At 32.6% G+C, this 20253-nt stretch overlaps 2 protein-coding genes across 2 annotated transcripts in view; both read right to left on the bottom strand.

Moving 5' to 3' along the window:
- LOC127737595 (thialysine N-epsilon-acetyltransferase-like) overlaps positions 1–9804 on the bottom strand; it is a 34657-nt gene extending 24853 nt beyond the window's left edge. The window contains exons 1-3 of the mRNA XM_052248430.1: positions 9702–9804; positions 5082–5133; positions 694–756 (exon numbers count right to left, since the gene is read on the bottom strand). Of these exons, the coding sequence (XP_052104390.1) occupies positions 694–756; positions 5082–5133; positions 9702–9767 (181 nt within the window). The 5' untranslated portion in view covers positions 9768–9804. The remainder of the gene's footprint in view (positions 1–693; positions 757–5081; positions 5134–9701) is intronic.
- Positions 9805–15064: 5260 nt separating this feature from the next.
- LOC127737592 (cysteinyl leukotriene receptor 1-like) lies at positions 15065–16349 on the bottom strand. Its single transcript, XM_052248426.1, has one exon. It carries the CDS (start codon positions 16318–16320, stop codon positions 15226–15228), a length of 1095 nt encoding a protein of 364 aa, XP_052104386.1. The 5' UTR covers positions 16321–16349; the 3' UTR covers positions 15065–15225.
- Positions 16350–20253: the final 3904 nt, after the last annotated feature.

The raw sequence follows: 20253 nt of genomic DNA, 5'->3' as shown, positions 1-20253 counted from the left end.
AGTGATTTACAATGTTACTGAAATATCACACAAGTTTTTAGTGGTTTACAACGATACTGTAGTGATTTATCTATAATAAGTTTGTAGTGATTATCTGCAACATCACATATGTTTGTAGCGGTTTACCTGAAATATCACATATAATTGTAGCGGTTAAAAACTTAAATATCACACATGTTTTGCTGTTGTTTATCTGAATTTTATATGTTTATAGTCGTGATAGTGGCTTAACTAAAATTTCACATTTGTTTAAAGTGGTTTATAGGAAATATTACATAATTATTATTATGTTTGTAGTGGTTTATTTGAATATATCAGGTTTTTTTCACTCATTGTGGTTTCAAGATATTTTACTCTTATGTTCTATTTCTATCCACGGCGGTCATGCTAGTTGATTGGGAGGAGCAAAACCACAAACTTTATACTAGCTACCATAAGGATCTCTCAGCCCAAATTTGGTTGAAATTGGTCCAGTGGTTTTGAATTTTGAAAATGTTAACGACGACGAAGGCACAAAGTGACGGGTATGTAAAGCGTACCAGGTGAGCTTAACAACATTTTATTGCTATATTAAAAGCCTGTGATCCTGGCTAACAGAGAAATTTAGTCACTTGTTCGGGTCTTATGGTTGCTGTTTGTGTAAAAATACAGTTAATTATCAAAATGCCGACTGAATGCAATCATAACACTTACCTTTAAGTTCTGCTACAAAACAATGATAAAACTTTTCTTCCCCAAATCCATCAGTTCGCAAAACTACAATAAACATGTATTGATTTCAATAAAATGTTTTATTCTTATTCATTTAATAGTTTTGAATACTACATGTAAGTTTATTCCAAATAAATTTCTAAAATATTTACCGCCATTCCATGAAAACTTTCTGATTTATCGCTCCACTTAAATTACATTAGCAATGTTATATTTTAAAATGACATCGCTAGGCCCACAATTCACAGAAAATCACCATGATTTTGGGGTAAAAATATAATTTCTCGCTCCTGAAAACTGAAGTTATGTAGCATAAAATTTCATAAAATGCTTTATCTCACCAAATTTAGGCATCGCTAGCTAAAATATTCATTCATGAAAAAAGTTTTAAAAATTAAAATGTCGCTCGCTCGCACAAATTTTTGAACATTAAAGTCCTAATAACAAATATTTAATTTGGAGTGGCCTTATATGGTTGAGTTTATACATGTAAAACTTTAAATTTTATAACAGCCTCTTTTTTAAAATAACTATTTTGCTTTCAGTTCGCGAACTTTTTCTTAGACCAAAACAAATTGAGATGGGAGGGTTGAGATCTCAAAAAAACATGTTTAACCCCGCCGCATTTTTGCGCCTGTCCCAAGTCAGGAGCCTCTGGCCTTTGTTAGTCTTGTATCATTTTTAATTTTAGTTTCTTGTGTATAATTTGGAGTTTAGTATGACGTCCATTATCACTGGTATACATATTTGTTTAGGGGCCAGCTGAAGGACGCCTCCGGGTGCGGGAGTTTCTCGCTGCATCGAAGACCCATTAGTGGCCTTCGGCTGTTGTCTGCTCTATGGTCGGGTTGTTGTCTCTTTGACACATTCCCCATTTCCATTCTCAATTTTAAATATAGTAATAATTCAGTTATGTTTCCTACATTCTGACTTACTCTAAATTTGCATACATACTCCTACACATTAATGGTCATTTAAGATTAAGTATGGTTAAGCACTGCGAAAGTTCAGAACCTTTTCCCTGTATTAAAAGTCAATGTAAAATATGTTTAAAAAAATGTTTTTTCCTACCTACCTACCTACCTACCTACCTACCTATCCTGTCATTTTCTGTCATTATTTTTGACCTTGTGTAAAATTAAAAAAAAACATTACTAGAACACAGACACGAAGATTTTTAAATGGACCTAATTAAACATGCCATACAAGTAGATGTAGGGAGTGCAGGATCGATTGCTTATGAAAAAAATGAAAAGACATAAAATCAGAAATACAACACAAGATGAAGACATACTCCGCCCCAACCTCCCAGTTAAAATGGCGAAAAGATAAGATAATCAAAGAATATGTCATGACTAGATATATTCATACATAATATAAACTTTTTATTTGTTGTCCCTTACCAAATGAATAAACACAAAGACAAGATAATTGCACAAAAGGCCTAATATTGTTAAAAAAATCGCAAATGCAACAACATAATATGAGATAACGTCTGGTATCTTTGATAAAAATTATTATTCATTGAAAAAGAGATTGCGTTCTATTTTTCGTTTCTTACCACTAGAATTTTCTATTTCAGATTTCAAAAAAAGAAAAAAAAAAGATATAAAAGAACATCCGATTATAATGCAAGCCAGGGAATTGTTCATTTCCAATATCGTGAAAAATATAATATAGAAAATGTGACACAGGCAAAATGATCAGAATATCCAGATCTATCTATCTATCTAGATATAGGAAGATGTGGTATGAGTGCCAATGAGACAACTCTCCATCCAAGTTACAATTTATAAAAGTAAACCATTATAGGTCAACGTACGGCCTTCAACACGGAGCATTGGCTCATACCGAACAACAAGCTATAAAGGGCCCCAAAAAATTACTAGTGTAAAACCATTCAAACGGAAAAACCAACGGTCTAATCTATATAAAAACGAGAAACGAGAAACACGTATGAACTACATCAACAAACGACAACTACTGAACATCAGATTCCTGACTTAGGACAGGCGCAAACAATTGCAGCGGGATTAAACGTTTTAATGGTACCAAACCTTCTCCCTTTTCTGAAACAATAGTATAACATCACAACACAGAAAAACACACTATAAAATATCAATTGGAAGGCTTAACTCAATCAAAAAACATAAATTAACATACTATGAACGAATAAATTTGATCTGTGATACCTGAATGCAAATACACATTTAATAAAAAATTACAAGGGATAAATAATTAAAGTCAAAAGTAAATAAACAGGTTTAAACAAAGTTAAAGTATGATATCACTGTGAAATTTCAAACAATTTATAGAAAAACATCACTTTTGAAGAAACCTGCGTCATATTATACACAGGTAAATGAAAATAATTTTGTTGTTAAGTATACTTCTTCTTCTGTGTGTATAAAATCTTCCGTTTAGGAATGCCAAGAAATTTCTTTAATATCAATAAAACTAATCTAACACTTGGTACATATGGGGTGAATATCAACAATAAAAATATACAATTAGTGCTAGATAAAACTTCCTGTACAGGTCCAAGAACAGCATCTAAGGAAAAATGAAATAATTTTGATGTTCATAGTACGAAGAAGTGAAAATTTGTAGTAATTAAATACCAAATAATCAAAGCTGGTATATAGACAAGATCCATGTTAACATTAAATAACAAAAAAACATTACAAATAGTATCAACAGGTCAAATTAAAAAGAAAGTACGATTTGAGAGTACTCGCAGTTACTGACAGCTAGTTAAAAGCTTAAAACAATTAATAATAAAAAATCATGCATCAGGGACTAAAATCAACTAAAATACCTCCCAGGGATTTAGTATTTTAACGTCATGAACAGTCAAAGAAGACATGACGTGTGCAATGCCAAAAATAAATGTATCGACAGGCAGTAGGATAGTTAGGAGTGACTTTTTTATAAATAAAAATGAACGTGTGTTTAATTTGCTAATGACAAAATCGATATTAGTGCCAATGTAAACTATATTCAGAGATCTAATTACAACATTGGTACGATAACCCTTACTAATAAGTTTGTTTAAAGGTTCGATGAGTTTACACGGATCACATAATGATTTCCGCGCTTTAAGTACAATATTACCATAAAATTTAGGATGTGAAATACCATTTTTAATAAGTTTTCTACAGGTACAGCCAAATTTACTAATCAAATCTTTGTATCTATGAAAGAATTTAGTAAAAGTTTTAAGTAATTTATGGTAACGAAATCCCTGACTTAATAATTTACCAGTGATGCATTGATTACGTTCGTTAAAATCTATGACATCACTACACACACGGGCATACCGAACGAGTTGGGATATATAAACACCGTATGATGGAGACAAAGGCACATCGCCGTCTAAAAAAGGAAAATTAACAATAGGGAATGAAAAATTGTCTCTTTTGTCGTAAAATTTTAGTATGGAGTTTCCCTTTAGAAATTTTTATGTCTAAATCTAGAAAAGGACAACTGCTGCTGTTTATGTTAGATTTAGTTAAAGTAAGTTCTTTTGGGTAAATTTCGGTAGTATATTTAGAGAACTCTGGATTATTTAACGAAGTTACCAGACGTATCACAATCATAATTTGTTGCCCTTTAGATTGTTAACTAACATTAGGGTTTTTTCACCATTATCTTGGAAACTTTATCTAAAGGATTATAGGAACAGTTGTAACGTATTTAAACGTTAATGCAATTTCCATCAGGTGTATCTTTTGTTTAATTTCTTCGCATCTCTTTTTATTCAAATTGTAGTGTGAAGCTCAAAGATTTGAATGCATCCTTTGGATTTAACTGATTTGGTAGGGCTGAATAATTTTGGATCTTGAAGATGTAGATGCATCGAAGAAAGATATCAACGGAAAATTAAAATAAAGGATAATAAGCCATTGATAAAATGATTCCGTGCTACTGTAACTGTTCAAACTTGAACGATCCTGGCTCAACTTTTACCATGAATCCCAGAAAGAAAGGTATAGAAAGACAAAGATAAAAGCATGGAAGCATGGAAGAGGGAGGATATCAAAATTTGTCTGAAAAGAATCTTATAATATCTTCAAAGTAAAATTAGCTTGAAGAGTAGAATGCTTATTTTTCTCCGAAAATTAAAAAAATGTATAAATCTAAAATTGATCTAAAGTGAATTACAAAATATCAAATAAATTGTCGCTTAATGCAAAATAATTTGAGTTAAATAACACAAAGTAACAGGAGCCGGAAATATTCACCGGAAGACATTACTTTATTTGTCACGAATGGGTTGGGGAAATATATTTCAATGTGCACCTCAGCACCAAAATGTTGGGACATTTATCCCCGAACTTGTATAAAATGTTTAAAATACAATTACACACCATCTGCAGTGATCTTCACTTGTTCCTCCAGTTTTTCGTATACAGCAAGTTCCTGCAAACCAATAAAATGAATGATCTTATTTCAATAGCTAATCATACCTTATTGATAACACTATATAAATGTAACATTTAAACATTTTTAGATATACTATGTATTAAGTGGAAGTGATGAGCCACTAGAATAGGACACTACTATTTCGAGCTTCATAATTTATGATAAGAGCGATAAATTTAGATTATATGATACATATATAACAAGGAGATGTGGTATGATTGCCAATGAGACAACTACCCAAAAGAGTCTAAAAGACGTGGACTTGACGCAATTATAGGTCACTGTAAGGCCTTTAACAATGAGCAAAAACAATAATGTATGATACTAGTTCAGTGAAAATGGACGCCACACTAAACTTCGAAACATATAAATGAACCAAAACAAAAAATAAAAACATACAAGACTAACAAAGACTGAGGTTCCCGACTTGGGACAGGCGCAAAAATGCGTCGGTTTTAAACATGTTTTGTGATATCTGAACTCTCTCCTTATACCTCTAGCCAATATGGAATAAACAAGCACACAACAATACGCAAAGTAAAACTCAGTTTAAAAAAATTCCGAGTCCGATATTAGAAAAGGTAATAGAAGAATCTAAGCAAAATAACAATAAATTAACAAAGGACTACTGGCAGTTACTGACCAGCTCCAGACCCCAATTGAACTGATCGAAAGATGATCGAAGTATGACTTTAATCTTCTATAAGGCAGCAATTACTGAATCAATCTGTTTAAATGTAGTGTTCCTAATCAAATAATTCTTTAGGAGGACAATTTCATGTATCACTTAAAATGAATTTTGCCTTATTAATAATAAGTATAATTTATCAAAATCAGAGAAAATGTAAAGCTGTATAGTCCAAAAATCAAAAACAAAAAATAAACAAGAATGTGTCCATAGTACACGGATGCCCCACTCGCACTATCATTTTCTATGTTCAGTGGACCGTGAAATTGAGGTCAAAACTCTAATTTTGCATTAAAAAGGGACGAAAGATACCAGAGGGACAGTCATACTCATAGATCGAAAACAAACTGACAACGCCATGATAAAAAATAAAAAGACAAACAGACAATAATAGTACAGATGACACAACATAGAAAACTAAAGACTAAGCAACACGAACCCCACCAAAAACTGGGGGTGATCTCATGTGCTACGGAAGGGTAAGCAGATCCTGCTCCACATGTGGCACCCGTCGTGTTGCTTATGTTATTACAAATCCGGTAAATAGTCTAATTCGGTAGGTAACATTCGTGAAAAGGGAAGTGTGTTGTAGTTACGACGTAAGGAACATATCCGATATCATCTGTGAAACGGTTATTCCATAACGGTCATCCAACTCGTGATGGCGTCCGTAAAACTTACGAAGGGATGATTTCAACTTCACCATTTGGAACTCTTGGTTTAATAGCTTCCTTGTGAGCAGCAATCCTCTATCAAGGAAATCATGATGGGAAATACAAGCCCGGGAATATCGTATCAATTGGGCGATATATACTAGTACTCCGTATGAAGGCGCTACTGGAATGTTGCTACATAGAAATGGAAAGTTCGCTGAAATCATCTCTTTTGTCGTAAAGTTTTGTTTTCAACCGACCCTCATTGTCAATTTCTAGATGTAAGTCAAGATATGAGGCAGACTTAACTATATCTGTAGTATCCTTTATCTCCAGTTCGATGGGATAGATTCGTTCAACATAGTCACCAAATTTTGTATTATTTAGTGAGAGAACATCATCTATATAGCGGAACGTAAAGTTAAAGGATATTGCTAACTTCTTATCTTTCTTCCTAAGAAGTTCCTGTATGAAGTCAGCCTCATAATAATAAAGAAACAAGTCGGCAAGAAGAGGGGCACAATTGCTTTCCCATTGGAATTCCGACAGTCTGTTGAAAAACACGTCCTCCAAACGTAACAAATATGTTGTCAATTAAGAAATCAAGCATCTTGATAAAATTAGAAAGATCTTATCATAGGGAACATGTGTACTAAGTTTCAAATTGATTGGACTTCAACTTCATCAAAAACTACCTTGACCAAAAACTTTAACCTGAAGCGGGACAAACGGACGAACGGACGGACGAACGGACGGACGAACGGACGGACGAACGGACGCACAAACCGAAAAACATAATGCCCCTCTACTATCGTAGGTGGGGCATAAAAACGCAAGTGTTTTCGTTTTCCATTTTTTATTTCTCGAAAAGTAAAACGTATGGACGCAAATATATACGGACCCTGTATACATGTTTAAGTAATTTGGGATATTCAAATATATACGGACCCTGTATACATGTTTATGTAATTTGGTATGTTCAAGTATAATATTTCCAGTTGAAGTTGGGCACTGGGATGGAATTCAGATTGAAGAGAAGGTCTGTCATCTGAATAGTTATAATTATCTTGGAAATGAATTTCATTATATCCGTGTTTATCTGTAAAATCCCAGAATAACTAGCCTCTGCCAGATTAAAAAAAAACAAGAATGTGTCCATAGTACACGGATGCCCCACTCGCACTATCATTTTCTATGTTCAGTGGACCGTGAAATTGGGGTCAAAACTCTGGCATTAAAATTAGAAAGATCATATCATAGGGAACATGTGTACTAAGTTTCAAGTTGATTGGACTTCAACTTCGTCAGACACTACCTTGACCAAAAACTTTAACCTAAAGCGGGACAGACGGACGGACTGACGAACGGACGCACAGACCGAAAAACATAATGCCCCTAGGTGGGGCATAAAAAGATTCCTTCATAAACTATTGAAACTTGACAATATTGAAATTAAAGAGAATGTCATCTTCAGCAAACATTTTGTTTTTTTGAAGAGTAAAAATAAAGACACTTCTATGGTTATTTACAGTGTATGTTTGTAAATAGTATTTTGGTATTTGATACATTCGTGTGACGCACAGTTCATAATTATATTGTGGTGTACTAGTGTACTGTCGTAAATCCATGGGAGGTGTTCGTTGTTATTCTGTGGTTTACATGTTGTAATGTACTATTATATTATTTATTTATGTATTTCTCTGTCCTGAGTGTTCTTAGTTTCTGTCCTGAGTGTTCTTAAGTTTATTTGTACAGTATTCCTGTTACGTAATGTTGTCATTTTAGTGGTATTTTTAACATTATCATATAAGCAGGAGGTTTGGCTAGCCATAAAACCAGGTTCAACCCACCATTTTTTCTTAAAATGTTGGGTTCCAAGTCAGGAATATGGCAGTTGTTATCAAATAGTCCGTTTCTATGTATGTTGGCGTTTGTATTCGTAGCAGTTCAGTGCTTCTGTTGTTCCGTTGTTTTCCTCTTATAGTTGATGTGTTTCTCTCGGTTTTGGTTTGTGACCCGGATTTGTTTTCGCTTAATCGATTTATGACTATTGAAAAGCGGTATACTACTGTTGCCTTTATTGTTTTATATTATTGTAGATGTTATTATTTAAGTTGATTATACAACTTATCTATGTGTATATTATTTATTTCTGTCTCACCAATAAATGCATGTTATCTATGTTGTCCTCTTGGACACATCTGGTTCTAGAGTTAAGAGGTTAATAGAACTCTTGTGTTTCTTTTTATAATTAGTATATTTTTATTTCCTATGAAGATTTCAATCATTTTTAAATACAAATACAGTCCAAGAATTAACTAAAATCTTTCTTTTTTTTTCTCTCTAGTCGATTGTATTGTTAGGAACAAGGAAAATGTTCCTTTGGGTTGACATAGGCGACCTTTTGTAAATTTCTTTTGATGTTTTACCTTTATTAAGGAAACCAATGTTGATGAAACTACAAGTAATTATAGTGTCCGAGCATTTGCCTCTTACTGTGATTTTAAAACCTTCGATGAGGATGATCCCGGTCGTAGATTTCCCGTCCAAACATTGTGAAATTGCAGCTTCATGTCCCAAAATTTATTGATCGCCATTTACTTTGTTCTGTATCTCTTATAGCAACCGACATTTTTACATAAACGATCAAATGTGGAATGGTAATGGTGATCTAATCCTTTTGACCTTCTTATTACAAACAGGATATCTCATCCTGATATTTACAGTGATGTGGTTTTATATAGAGCCCTTTAATTTGGTTACTTATTGTCAATTTTATGAATGAATCATTTTGAGTGAAACAGCTAGGTATGGGATAAATTTTTCTCCAATGAATTTAAACAAATCGTTTACGCCTTTATAACTGCAAATCCAATCAAAACGGAAACCCAAATTCTTGTAATTTAATTTTTTAAATAAATTAAAACATTCATATTTCGTTGTATGCTTTGTCTTAAAAAAATGTATTATTGTAAATACTAGTAAATCAGAACGCACATACTTATTATGTTCTCTTTTTTTTTACCGTTCACACGGTGACACTTGCAGTGACTACATAAAACAAAAAATTAAAATTCCGCGCCAAATAAACTTCAGATAATGAAAGGGAAGTAATTATATTAAAGTCGACATACAACGAGGTGATAATTACCAACCTTGGCGTTGGAAAGTTCATTAATACTGAAGACCTGATAAGTGATTTCTAGCATTTTATTTCATCTTACCTTTATTAGGTCTGCAATTTGTTCGCAATCGCCTGGTTTTGCAAGTCTCACAATGAAATTAGCCATGATCCACGTGCGTGATGTTTACAAAGGTAAAGTGGTAAAAGCGATAAAGTCATTGTCGGTGTCGATTGGTTAGGATATTTATGAATTCACTCTCAGCTGTTTTGAACTTTTTAATTTTTAAAAGCTAAAAAGACGGGCGTTTTCTTTCACAAACCTTTTTCAGTGAAGATAGTGACTGCCAATATTTGATATTAGTTTTATATATCGGAAAGGAAGGGATATTATGTGATTACGTACATCATGTACATATTTTTTCCTCTGGAAACTTTGTTATAAAAAATGTTATTATTATAATAATATCTGGAACAAATATCATATATCATTTATTACGCAAGGAACCATTTTTATAATATTCTTCCCCTGGAAATAATTTTCTTAATTTTTCACTATGATCCGTTTGAAACTAATATATAAATAAACTTCTATCCCATGACATGATACAAAATACCAACACACACTTGAATGAACCGATAGAAAGTTAAAAGCGTTGTCTTGCTATTCTTCATCTCAACACACAGAGTATGCAAAGATATCCCCCGCCTCCCTCTTTGAATGACGTATGGTCCATGGTTATTGTGTGTATTATATACTATAGCTAGTTAGTATATTTAATATTACAACATGTAATTATTGTATATCCTATAGTTTCACAAAAATATGTATTTGAATCAAAAAATCATAAAACAGATAATAGCATGCTTTTGTCTTTTATTACCTTACTGGAGTCTTTTAAAAAAAAAGTTTGTTACAATGGCTGGAATTATCCTCAAACTTTGATACACTGTTGCTCCTTAAGTACTCCACCATAACTCGAAAAATTAAACTTCACTACGTTCACGGTAACATGTATGTTATTTAAGAAATAGATAGATATTGTCGACTGTAATACAGTTATCATATGTCATTGTACTTTCTTTCTTTTGTTAATCCACTAGTCGATTTAAAAATGGGATGATATAAAAGATAACAAAACATAAGTACAAATAGTATAGTACAAATAGTATGTCATTATAAAGAATGCTTGTAGTTAACGAAAGCAAGAACTTAACCTGCTTAAGTGATAGTTTACACTCAAATGCCCCTTGCTATTATATAAATTCAGATTTAATAAAGAAGAAAAGAAAAGAAAAACAGGCACACCACCTACCCAATGCACACCCACAAAAAAAAAAGAAGAAAAAAGAACATTTTAGTATTCATACAAACTATGAATTATCTTTATAATATTTTCCCTCAAAAATACCTGGTGCATATTTATTATAAGTTGGTGATCTGTCGAAATATTTTACTGCAGTACTAATTTTTACTGTACTTGTATAACACAGTCAACATTATGCGATTATTTATGCCATACAGTCAAAACACAAGAAACAATGTAGAAATATAGACTGTAAGAGACATAAGTAAGCATCATAGGTTGAATTCCATAAATTAGAACACTGTTTATTAAATACACAAGGTATCACAAATGAGGAATACATTGTTTCAAAGGACACCTTCTATAAATAAACAGGACGAGGGAATGTATACCTTATTTAATTCTTTATGTGGTTTTTAAACATAGATGAACGAAGAGGGTAGCTTGTTTAGTCCTGTAACCTAAGCCTAACGTCAAGTGAAAATACCACACATAAATGAATGTCTTAATTGTGAGTAAGAGGCATGGTACACGAAATCTGTTAGGAACTATTCAATATTAGTCCTCTGGTATGGTACTCGAAACCTGTTAGGAACTGTAAGTTATTGATGACTATGAAAGTAAGCCAGACCTTCCTCTTAGTCGACATCTGAGATTTCCTGACCACACTGAGGAATATCTCAATCGACTGACTATTAGCCCATTGACTTCAACAGTGCGTGGTCTAGAGGGGAGAGTTCTTAGCATGCATAGAACATGGCACTCTCCCTATAAGAGGCATCATATTTAATGTCCCCATTCAGAAAGGATACTGATTTATACACCCCACGCAGCCAAACGGACTTTTTCCAGCACTATAGTTGTAATAGTGGATAGATGAAGATCCTATTTCTATACCCCAGTCTTCTAGCACGAGTTGTACTAGTAGTGGATGGGTGAGGTCCCTATTTCTATACCCAAGTCTTCTTTCACGAGTTGTACTAGTGGATGGGTGAATTCCCTATTTCTATACCAAAGTCTTCCAGCACGACTTGTACTAGTGGATAGGTGAAGTCCACATTTCTATACCCCGAGTTTTCTAGCACGACTTGTACTACTGGATGAGTGAAGTCCCTATTTCTATACCCAAGTCTTCTATCACGAGTTGTACTACTGGGTGAGTGAAGTCTTTACTTCTATACCCAAGTCTTCTAGCACGAGTTGTACTAGTGGATGAGTGAAGTCCCTATTTCTATACCCCACGCAGTCCTTTGGTTGAAAAAATGTGAGAACAAAGTTTTACAGGTATTAACCATGTTAACAGATCACATTACAAGGTCGTGTTTGGTTGTAATGCAAATATATGATTTTCCTCACCTGCATTGCCTCAGAAGAATCTAAGGTCTTTACAATCTAATTAAGATGTTTTTTTCAGCATCTTGAACGCTCAGATAAGCTAAAAGATGTAAGTCAATCTAATCATTCTAATGTTACTTTTGATCTTTTGAGAACACGGATAATATAAGAAGATATTCGTGTATGTGCTGTGCTAGAACCCATGTTTTAGGACCTTTAGTGTTATATCAAAATAAAATATTTACAGAGTTGAATGAGTGATGGTAAGGGTTTCACCAAATATGCTTGTAGTGCCAGTAGTAAGACCAGATTTAATACCAAACGATATATTTTCAAAAAATTAGGACAAATGACAGATCTTGCCAACGAAACAAAATCGCTTGATTCTAATCTAAATAAATGTATGAATATTGTGGAAATTCGAATATCACATTTTGAAAATAATCTAGATAAAAAAAGAGTTCATAATACGCCTATTTCTAGAATAAGAAACAAACCTCAAGTACTCGCAAAGCGGTTTGTGTTCATACCGTCAGATAAAGCAGCCCACAATGTGGTGGTGGTACAATGTATGACGTAAATACTACAAGGAAGTTTTTAAGAATATCATATTAGATTCTTCTACATTCAGGTTATTGCGCTCCACAGAGAGTCATATAGTAAACAATTAAATTAACATTATCACATCTGAGTTTAAGGCATCACCTGAACATTCGAAGGTCCCTACTTTGTATTGGTTACCTAAACTATACAAAAACCCGTAAAATATCGTTTCATCTCGGCCTCTAGTAAGTGTTCTTCAACTATACTTTCAACGCTTTTGTTCCTTATTTACAATCAAAGAACCTATCATCAACTTTTGTAATAACACATATGAAAATAGTGAAATTAACTATTTTTGGAGTGTAAAAAATTTTTGGATGTTTTAGATAAATTACATACTTTAAAATTTGATAGTCCTTTTAATTCGGTTGAATTTTGACTTTTCAACTCTTTGCACTACACTTCCATGTAATCTTATCAACCACAAACATTCCTATTCAATTAAATGGTCGTTTGAACAATCTGATTGCTTCATTTGCTGCAACTAATATAAAGCCTTCTTCTCTAATGAGAAATGTAAATATGCTAGATATACTTACTGGAGGTATGATTTAAAGCTGTTGGGGCCTCGGTGGCCGAGTGGTCTAAGTAGTTACTACTGTAATCACTAGCCAGTCAACACTGAGGTTGTGAGTTCGAACCCCGCTCGTGCGGGTGCACTCGACTCCAATCTTAATAGACTAGGATTGTCAGATTTCCTATCGAAGGTCGGTGGTTTTCTCCGGGCACTCCGGCTTCCTCCACCAATAAAAACTGACCGCCACGAAATAGCCCAAAAAGCGGTGCTTAAAAGTGGCGTTAAAATACCAAAAATCAAAAATCAAAAATCAAAATTTAAAGCTGTTAAATTTCTCCTTAAAAATATTCATGTACGTTTCGGCAATAAATTTTATCGACAGGTTGTAGGTATTCCTGTGGGCACCTATTGTGCCTCTTTAATAGCATATTTGTTCTTGAACTGTTATGAATCACAGTTTATAGCCAAACTCAGTAAAGACCTGTCTTTATTCCATTTAATTGATAAATTCAACAACACTTACCGTTAACTTGGTGATAGTTTTTTTCCTTAGATTATCAAGATATTTCTAAATATACTGCCGAAATTTACCAAAGGAACTTACTTTAAATAACTCAAATATAAACAGCAATAACTGTCATTTCCTAGATTTAGATAAACTCATCGTAAATAAATATTTCCAGATATGGTTTGGAACTTCGGCTGTACCTTTAGAAAACTTATTACAAACGGGATAGCACATCCTAATTTTTACAGTGATGTTGTTTAGAGAGCCCGTAAGTTTAGATACTATCCGAGTAAACTTATCGATTTTAATAGGTAACCAATTCAACACTGTAATTAGATCTTTGGATATTGTATTTATTGGTATAAATTTTGTTATCAATGATTTAAACCCAACTAAATATTATTGTTATTCACGGTCCTACAATTTGTCAAAACCTATATTTTGGCAATGCACAAGGTCGTGTTTTATTCTGACTGTATAAATGACATCTTTACACTAAATTCAAAATGATTGTATTTTGAATGTGTACTGTTTTATATTTTAGTCTTAGATACATGATTTTTTTATTAGTTGTTTATATGGCTTTGAACTAGCTTTCAGTATCTGCGAGTACTCTCGGATCTGTACTTTGTGTCTTTTTTTGTTTTGTTAGTTGTTTTTTATGCTTTGTATAGATTTGATGAGTTAAGTCCTTTTGAATTGATTGCTATAGTTTGTTTTTATGTTGTACTGTTACACCACTGTCCCAGGTTAGGAATATGGCTTGGCACCAGTTAACATGTTTTACCCGCTACATTCTGCATGTGCTTGTCCCAAGTCAGGAACCTGTAATTCAGTGGTTATCGTTTGTTGCTGTATATCATATTTGTTTTTCGTTTATTGTTTTGTACATATTTCAGGCCGTTAGTTTTTCTCGTTTGAATTATTTTACATTTGCCATATCGGGGGTTTTAATAGCTTACTATGCGGTATGGGTTTTCCTCATTGTTGAAGGCTACAAGGTGATCTATAATTAACGTCTAAGACATTTGGTGTCTGGTGGAAACTTGTCTCATTGGCAATCATACCACATCTTCTTTTTTTATATTACATGAAATAACAAATAATTGTTGCTTTCGGTCCCTGTGAGAATTGTAAATAATTTAGTCGAATGCATTTTTTATTTTTTAAAAACTCTTAAAATGCATGCCGATGAATTCAGTAGTTAACAAAGAATTATATACTGCTCTGTTATCTATTATTTAAAAGATTTATTAATATCACAAAAGTACAATGAATGAGGTATTTTTTTGTTCATGTTTGAACATTTTACGTTACATAAGATTCTACTCAATATTTGTTATGTCCTTCTCTATCATCAGAATTTTGTCACGTTTGCTTTATCCTGGTGATAAGCTGCGGAAGGTTCGAACTCCACATGCGTGTGCTTCACATCAAACAAGTTAAATAACTCTTTCCTAAACTTTGGACTTGTCAAACAATACATAAAGAAATGAATGGTATTGTTTGTATATTGTAAGAAATTCGAAATTGCCCAAACAAGGTCTAAAGCTGCCCGTCTTTCAGAGGATGCTCCAGGAACCCAAAATTTGTATCCAATCAAATAAATAGCTATTGGCAAAGTACATGTAAAATACACAATGTTTACGGTTAAAAGCATTATGGTCACGTGTGAAATTTTCCTTAAGCGCCGTTTATTTTTACTGTGACGTCCATTTGTCTTGGGAACATGCCCATTGCGATATGCACTGGAAGTAGAAGGGATTGGCAGCTCTATTTTTAGATTCCGGCTGACAGGATCTTTATGGCTCTCAATACGTTTGTTTGACATCACAATTTGGCGAATAATAAAAATATTACATACCATCATTACTGCAAATGGGCCAATACAAAAAGCGCATAAATCAATCCATGGCCAAACGGATAGAATAAAACTAGATATCCCATAACATCCTTTGTTTCCATCTATAGCAACTGTTTTAAATAAATGGCCATTTAAAGCACATAACAGAAAGCAAATTGATGTAACTGCTATCTTAGCATGTTTCATGGTACAATAGTCTTTGCTTTTGAATGGCAAACACACCGATATACATCGATCAATTGTCACAGCAACCAAAATCCAGGTGCTAAAATCTAAAGAAAAATATACAAGAAATACATGCAATTTACATCCAAAATTCGAAAACGATCTTAAATCAATGTCAAAAGCATGTCGGAGCCATTGTCGTAAAAGTCCAGTGTATAAAACAGAAAGGTCTCCGAACGCAAGAATAGTTAAATAGAACATGGTTGTAGAGTTCCGCATGGACTTCCGTAGTAGAACAATGATGGACAGAATATTTGCAAATGTTCCAACAATGATCAGACATGGTGACAAATATTTCCAGATATTGACGGATGCAATATAATTCGGAAAATCTTTTATAGACAGTGTAGAATTTTCAGCCATTTCTTCTTACCTCATATGAAAAAAATTAGGAGGTATGGTATGATTGCCAATGGTTGATGTTTCTAGTTGTTTTAAGTTCAAGTTTTCATTTTCTATAGTATACTGTAACAATTGTAAATGTCTCATTTCACTGACAGTCCTATTACTGTATTTTGAGTTCTCTTCTAGTGTTAGATCCAGAGATAATCATTGGAAGTATATGAACGGTTTATCGCTGAGTCTTCCGAATATAAGGAGCACAATTAGTTTTGTTTTGTTTTACCGTTTATCAAAATTGTATATTTATTGAAAACAGTAGATCCGTCAATGCCATTAGAAGCTATACTGACATTATTCGATCACAAAGTTGTATCCGATTTCCAGTTTATCATTCAGATAACCACGGGACCGCTTGTTATGGTTGTAACACTATTAAGATGTTAACTGCAGACGGTCTCTCGAATTTCCCAATCTAGAAAATAATTGGAAATATTCATTACATATTTACACAGGAAATAATCTCCTTCAACTTGATGTAATTGACATACAATAAATGCATACTAGGACAAAAACTGAACGACAATACACAAGAAAATTATCAATTTAAAAAGAAGTGTACACCAGTATGAAGCGTGCAAGTAAATCACCATAAGTACGATACTAAAGTGTACATTCGAATGTTTATATCAAATGTTTTGACATCACATATCAAACTTATACATGATCCCTGTAGTGTAGATGTCCTATGGTTGCTCTCTCAATGATGTATACCCCACATCTCCCATCATACATATATTCCCTAGCGTGTATGCATACGCCACAGCAAAATTGGTATCTTACATATATATTTTGAGTAACACTTTTTCAAGGCTCGTGTTTGCGACCTCTACGACGTTGAATGTGTATACAAATGTAACGTCAACTCTAACTGCATGTGTTTTCATAGTATTGTAGAAACCATATTTGAGAATACCATACAATTATTTACAGAAGTTAATCATTATATGATATTGGACAATGTCACGCCTATCAAATGAATAATTGATGAAGGAATTAAAAACATAAGTTAGATATTAAGACCTTAAGCCTTTGAAATTACTTTAACCGAAAACATCAAACCTTAGTACCCAGTTAATAATACTATGATCCATCGTAAGACTTTATAGATTTATTGAGTTATTGCTTTAATTAACGAGGACGACCTGTTATCAAAAAGAAGAAAGAAAACTTCTGAATTATAAGCGTCAACAGGAAACAGCGAAAGTTTTCATTAATTTTAATGTGTGGGCGATGTATTAATTAATAAAGTACTATATTTCGTCAACACGTACACCAAAACGAAAAAAATCTTTTTTGTTCAATTAAAGACGAGAGATTTAAAGTTAATCATTTATTTGAAATACATTTGTCTTTTGAATTTATACTGATTTTACCACGGGTTGGCCCTTTATGCTAAATATTTTACCACGAGCGACAGATTGACTTAGATGGATAATTATCTCATCAGCAATCTTGTCACATCTCTCTATAAAAAAAAAAAAAAAAAAAAAAAAAAAGCCCAACACGTTATAAATTTCATGCGTCCGAAGCGCTTTTGTGGATTTATCTTAATCAGGAACGCTCCAAGCCAAATATTTGAAAGACAATGATGTATTAGAAACCGAAACAATTGAAGAGCTAAAGGACCAAAAAGGACATAAACTAACTAGTAGCCAAATCCATCTAAGGTCAACTTTATATTTATTACTTTCTAATCTTTAAAACAACATTTGAAACAACAATTCCTAAGATTTTACAGAATTATCTTATTAATAACAAGATGTTTCTGTAATATATCTTCACGGAAATATGATATGATTGTCGGTATGACAATATGATCAATATCAACCAGAGACCAAAGGACGAGGATGTAAACAATTATAGGTCACCGTTATGCCTTTAACAATGAACAAAATGGTTATTTGTGTCGTCGGGTTTCTGTCTCATTGACTTATCCTACATCTCCTTAATATATTCATACTTATTCAAAGATTTTCTTTCATGAACCGCAACATATGATAAAGTACAAAATATCATATTCAAACAAATCTGCATCACTACAGCAATAATTGAAGCTGGATGCAAACAAATCTGCATCACTACAGCAATAATTGAAGCTGGGGGCAAAAAATCTAGATTGTTTTTAGCATGTTATTTAGGCCATTTTTCTGTTTGACAGTCCGTATTTTCACACCCGTACCGCCCATAGGTCCAGAAATTATTGTAGTGTTTTCAACAAAGATTTGACCCTCGATCTTTTCAATTCAATTTTATGGAAAAACGATCAGAAATGCATATGATTTTTTTTTTGGACCTCTTGATAGTGAATGTCTATGGTTTCAGGAAAGGTATACTAAAACTCTAATGGATTGAAATTCTCCTTTGGACCAAATTTTGGAGACTTTTGTGAACTTTCACCCCCCATTTTGCAATATTTTGTATCAAATAGATGCAGATTGTTGCCATGGTTACACCAAAAACAGATTATATTTCAACATTATAACTATTGGAAATCAAATCTATGGAAGATGCTCTTTCCATAAATATGCACATGCATAACACAAATATTAAGCCTTATTTGTTAGAAAAGAAGGGAAAGAGAGTGGTTAAAAATCATGAGTGTCAATTTTAAGTTTTTTTCCTAACTGTGTATTGCTACCTTAGATAATATAATAAACTGTTGGAAACACACAGCAACGTTTATTGTGATATCTTTTAATCATCAATTGTGTCGGTTATTATGATATCTTTTAACCATCAATTGTGTCAATTACGAAATGTCATGACATTCAGCCTAATAGTATTTTAGGAAAAAGGATTTTTTTAATATTTTTATGAGATAAAAGTTTTTTTTTAAGGTTTTGAGACACAATTTTATCAATTTTCTGTAATCTTTGAATTTTACTACCACTTAAACTCATAAAAAATACCAGGATTATAATTCGGTATGCCAATAAAACTCATCAGTGCAGTTGGAAGGACAAGTCAAATACGATTTTAAAGAGCATTAAAAACCGAAGTCACAAGATGATTTTATCCGTATAAATGTTAAATTCATTTTATTACTGTGTATGTATGTATTAATGGAAAATTTTAATTATAGAAAAGCAAATTTAGTAAATTCTATAGTTACAATTATATAAGTGAAAATATAGATTCTAAATATGAGTTGGCATATGAGACACATATTTAGAATTATAGTGGATGGGTATTAACTGTATAATGTATATTTTTATTATGTTATTATATAATTTACAATCAATTTGGGACAATATAATATATAATGAATAGTTATTATTATGTTGTATATGAAGAGAAAAATTCCAAATTAGTAATATTTACTGTTTTTTTTTTATTAATAAGTAATTAATATTACTAAGTTTATTGTAAGATAAAAGAGAGATGTGGGTATACAGAAGTCAATTAGACAGCAACGTAACAACACAACGACAAACAACAAAAACCATCTAGAGAGCAACCTACACTTTGTACAATCTTCAAAGATAAGACAGGGGAATACTTATGAATACTTAGTGAATGCTAAGTAATTTACGCGTGAATAATTAGTAGATTACTTGTAAATACTTAAAAAACTATTTGTGAATACTTTGAATATTATTTATGAATACTTAGATTAATTGTGAATACTAAATATATTACTTGTGAATACTTAGTGAATACGCAGACGTTAACGTGTGAATACTGTGTAGGATACATGTGAATACTTCGTAGGATACTTGTGAATACGTAGTAGATTTACTTGTAAATACTTAGTAGATTACGAGTGACTACTAAATAAATCACTTGCAAACACTTATTTAAATACTAAGTCTTGTGAATATTTGGTAGGATAATTGTGAATACGTAGTAGATTTACTTGTAAATACTTAGTAGATTACGATTGACTACTAAGTA

Source organism: Mytilus californianus, unplaced genomic scaffold, assembly GCF_021869535.1.
Source record: "Mytilus californianus isolate M0D057914Y unplaced genomic scaffold, xbMytCali1.0.p SCAF_4, whole genome shotgun sequence".
In the NCBI taxonomy this organism is placed as follows: domain Eukaryota; kingdom Metazoa; phylum Mollusca; class Bivalvia; order Mytilida; family Mytilidae; genus Mytilus; species Mytilus californianus.
The sequence above is the reverse complement of the archived record's forward strand: the minus strand, read 5'-3'. Positions and strand labels throughout refer to the sequence as shown.

Bases quoted from the DNA above. Each gene is read 5' to 3' on its own strand.
- LOC127737592 (XM_052248426.1), bottom strand. From the start codon at position 16,320: ATGGCTGAAAATTCTACACTGTCTATAAAAGATTTTCCGAATTATATT.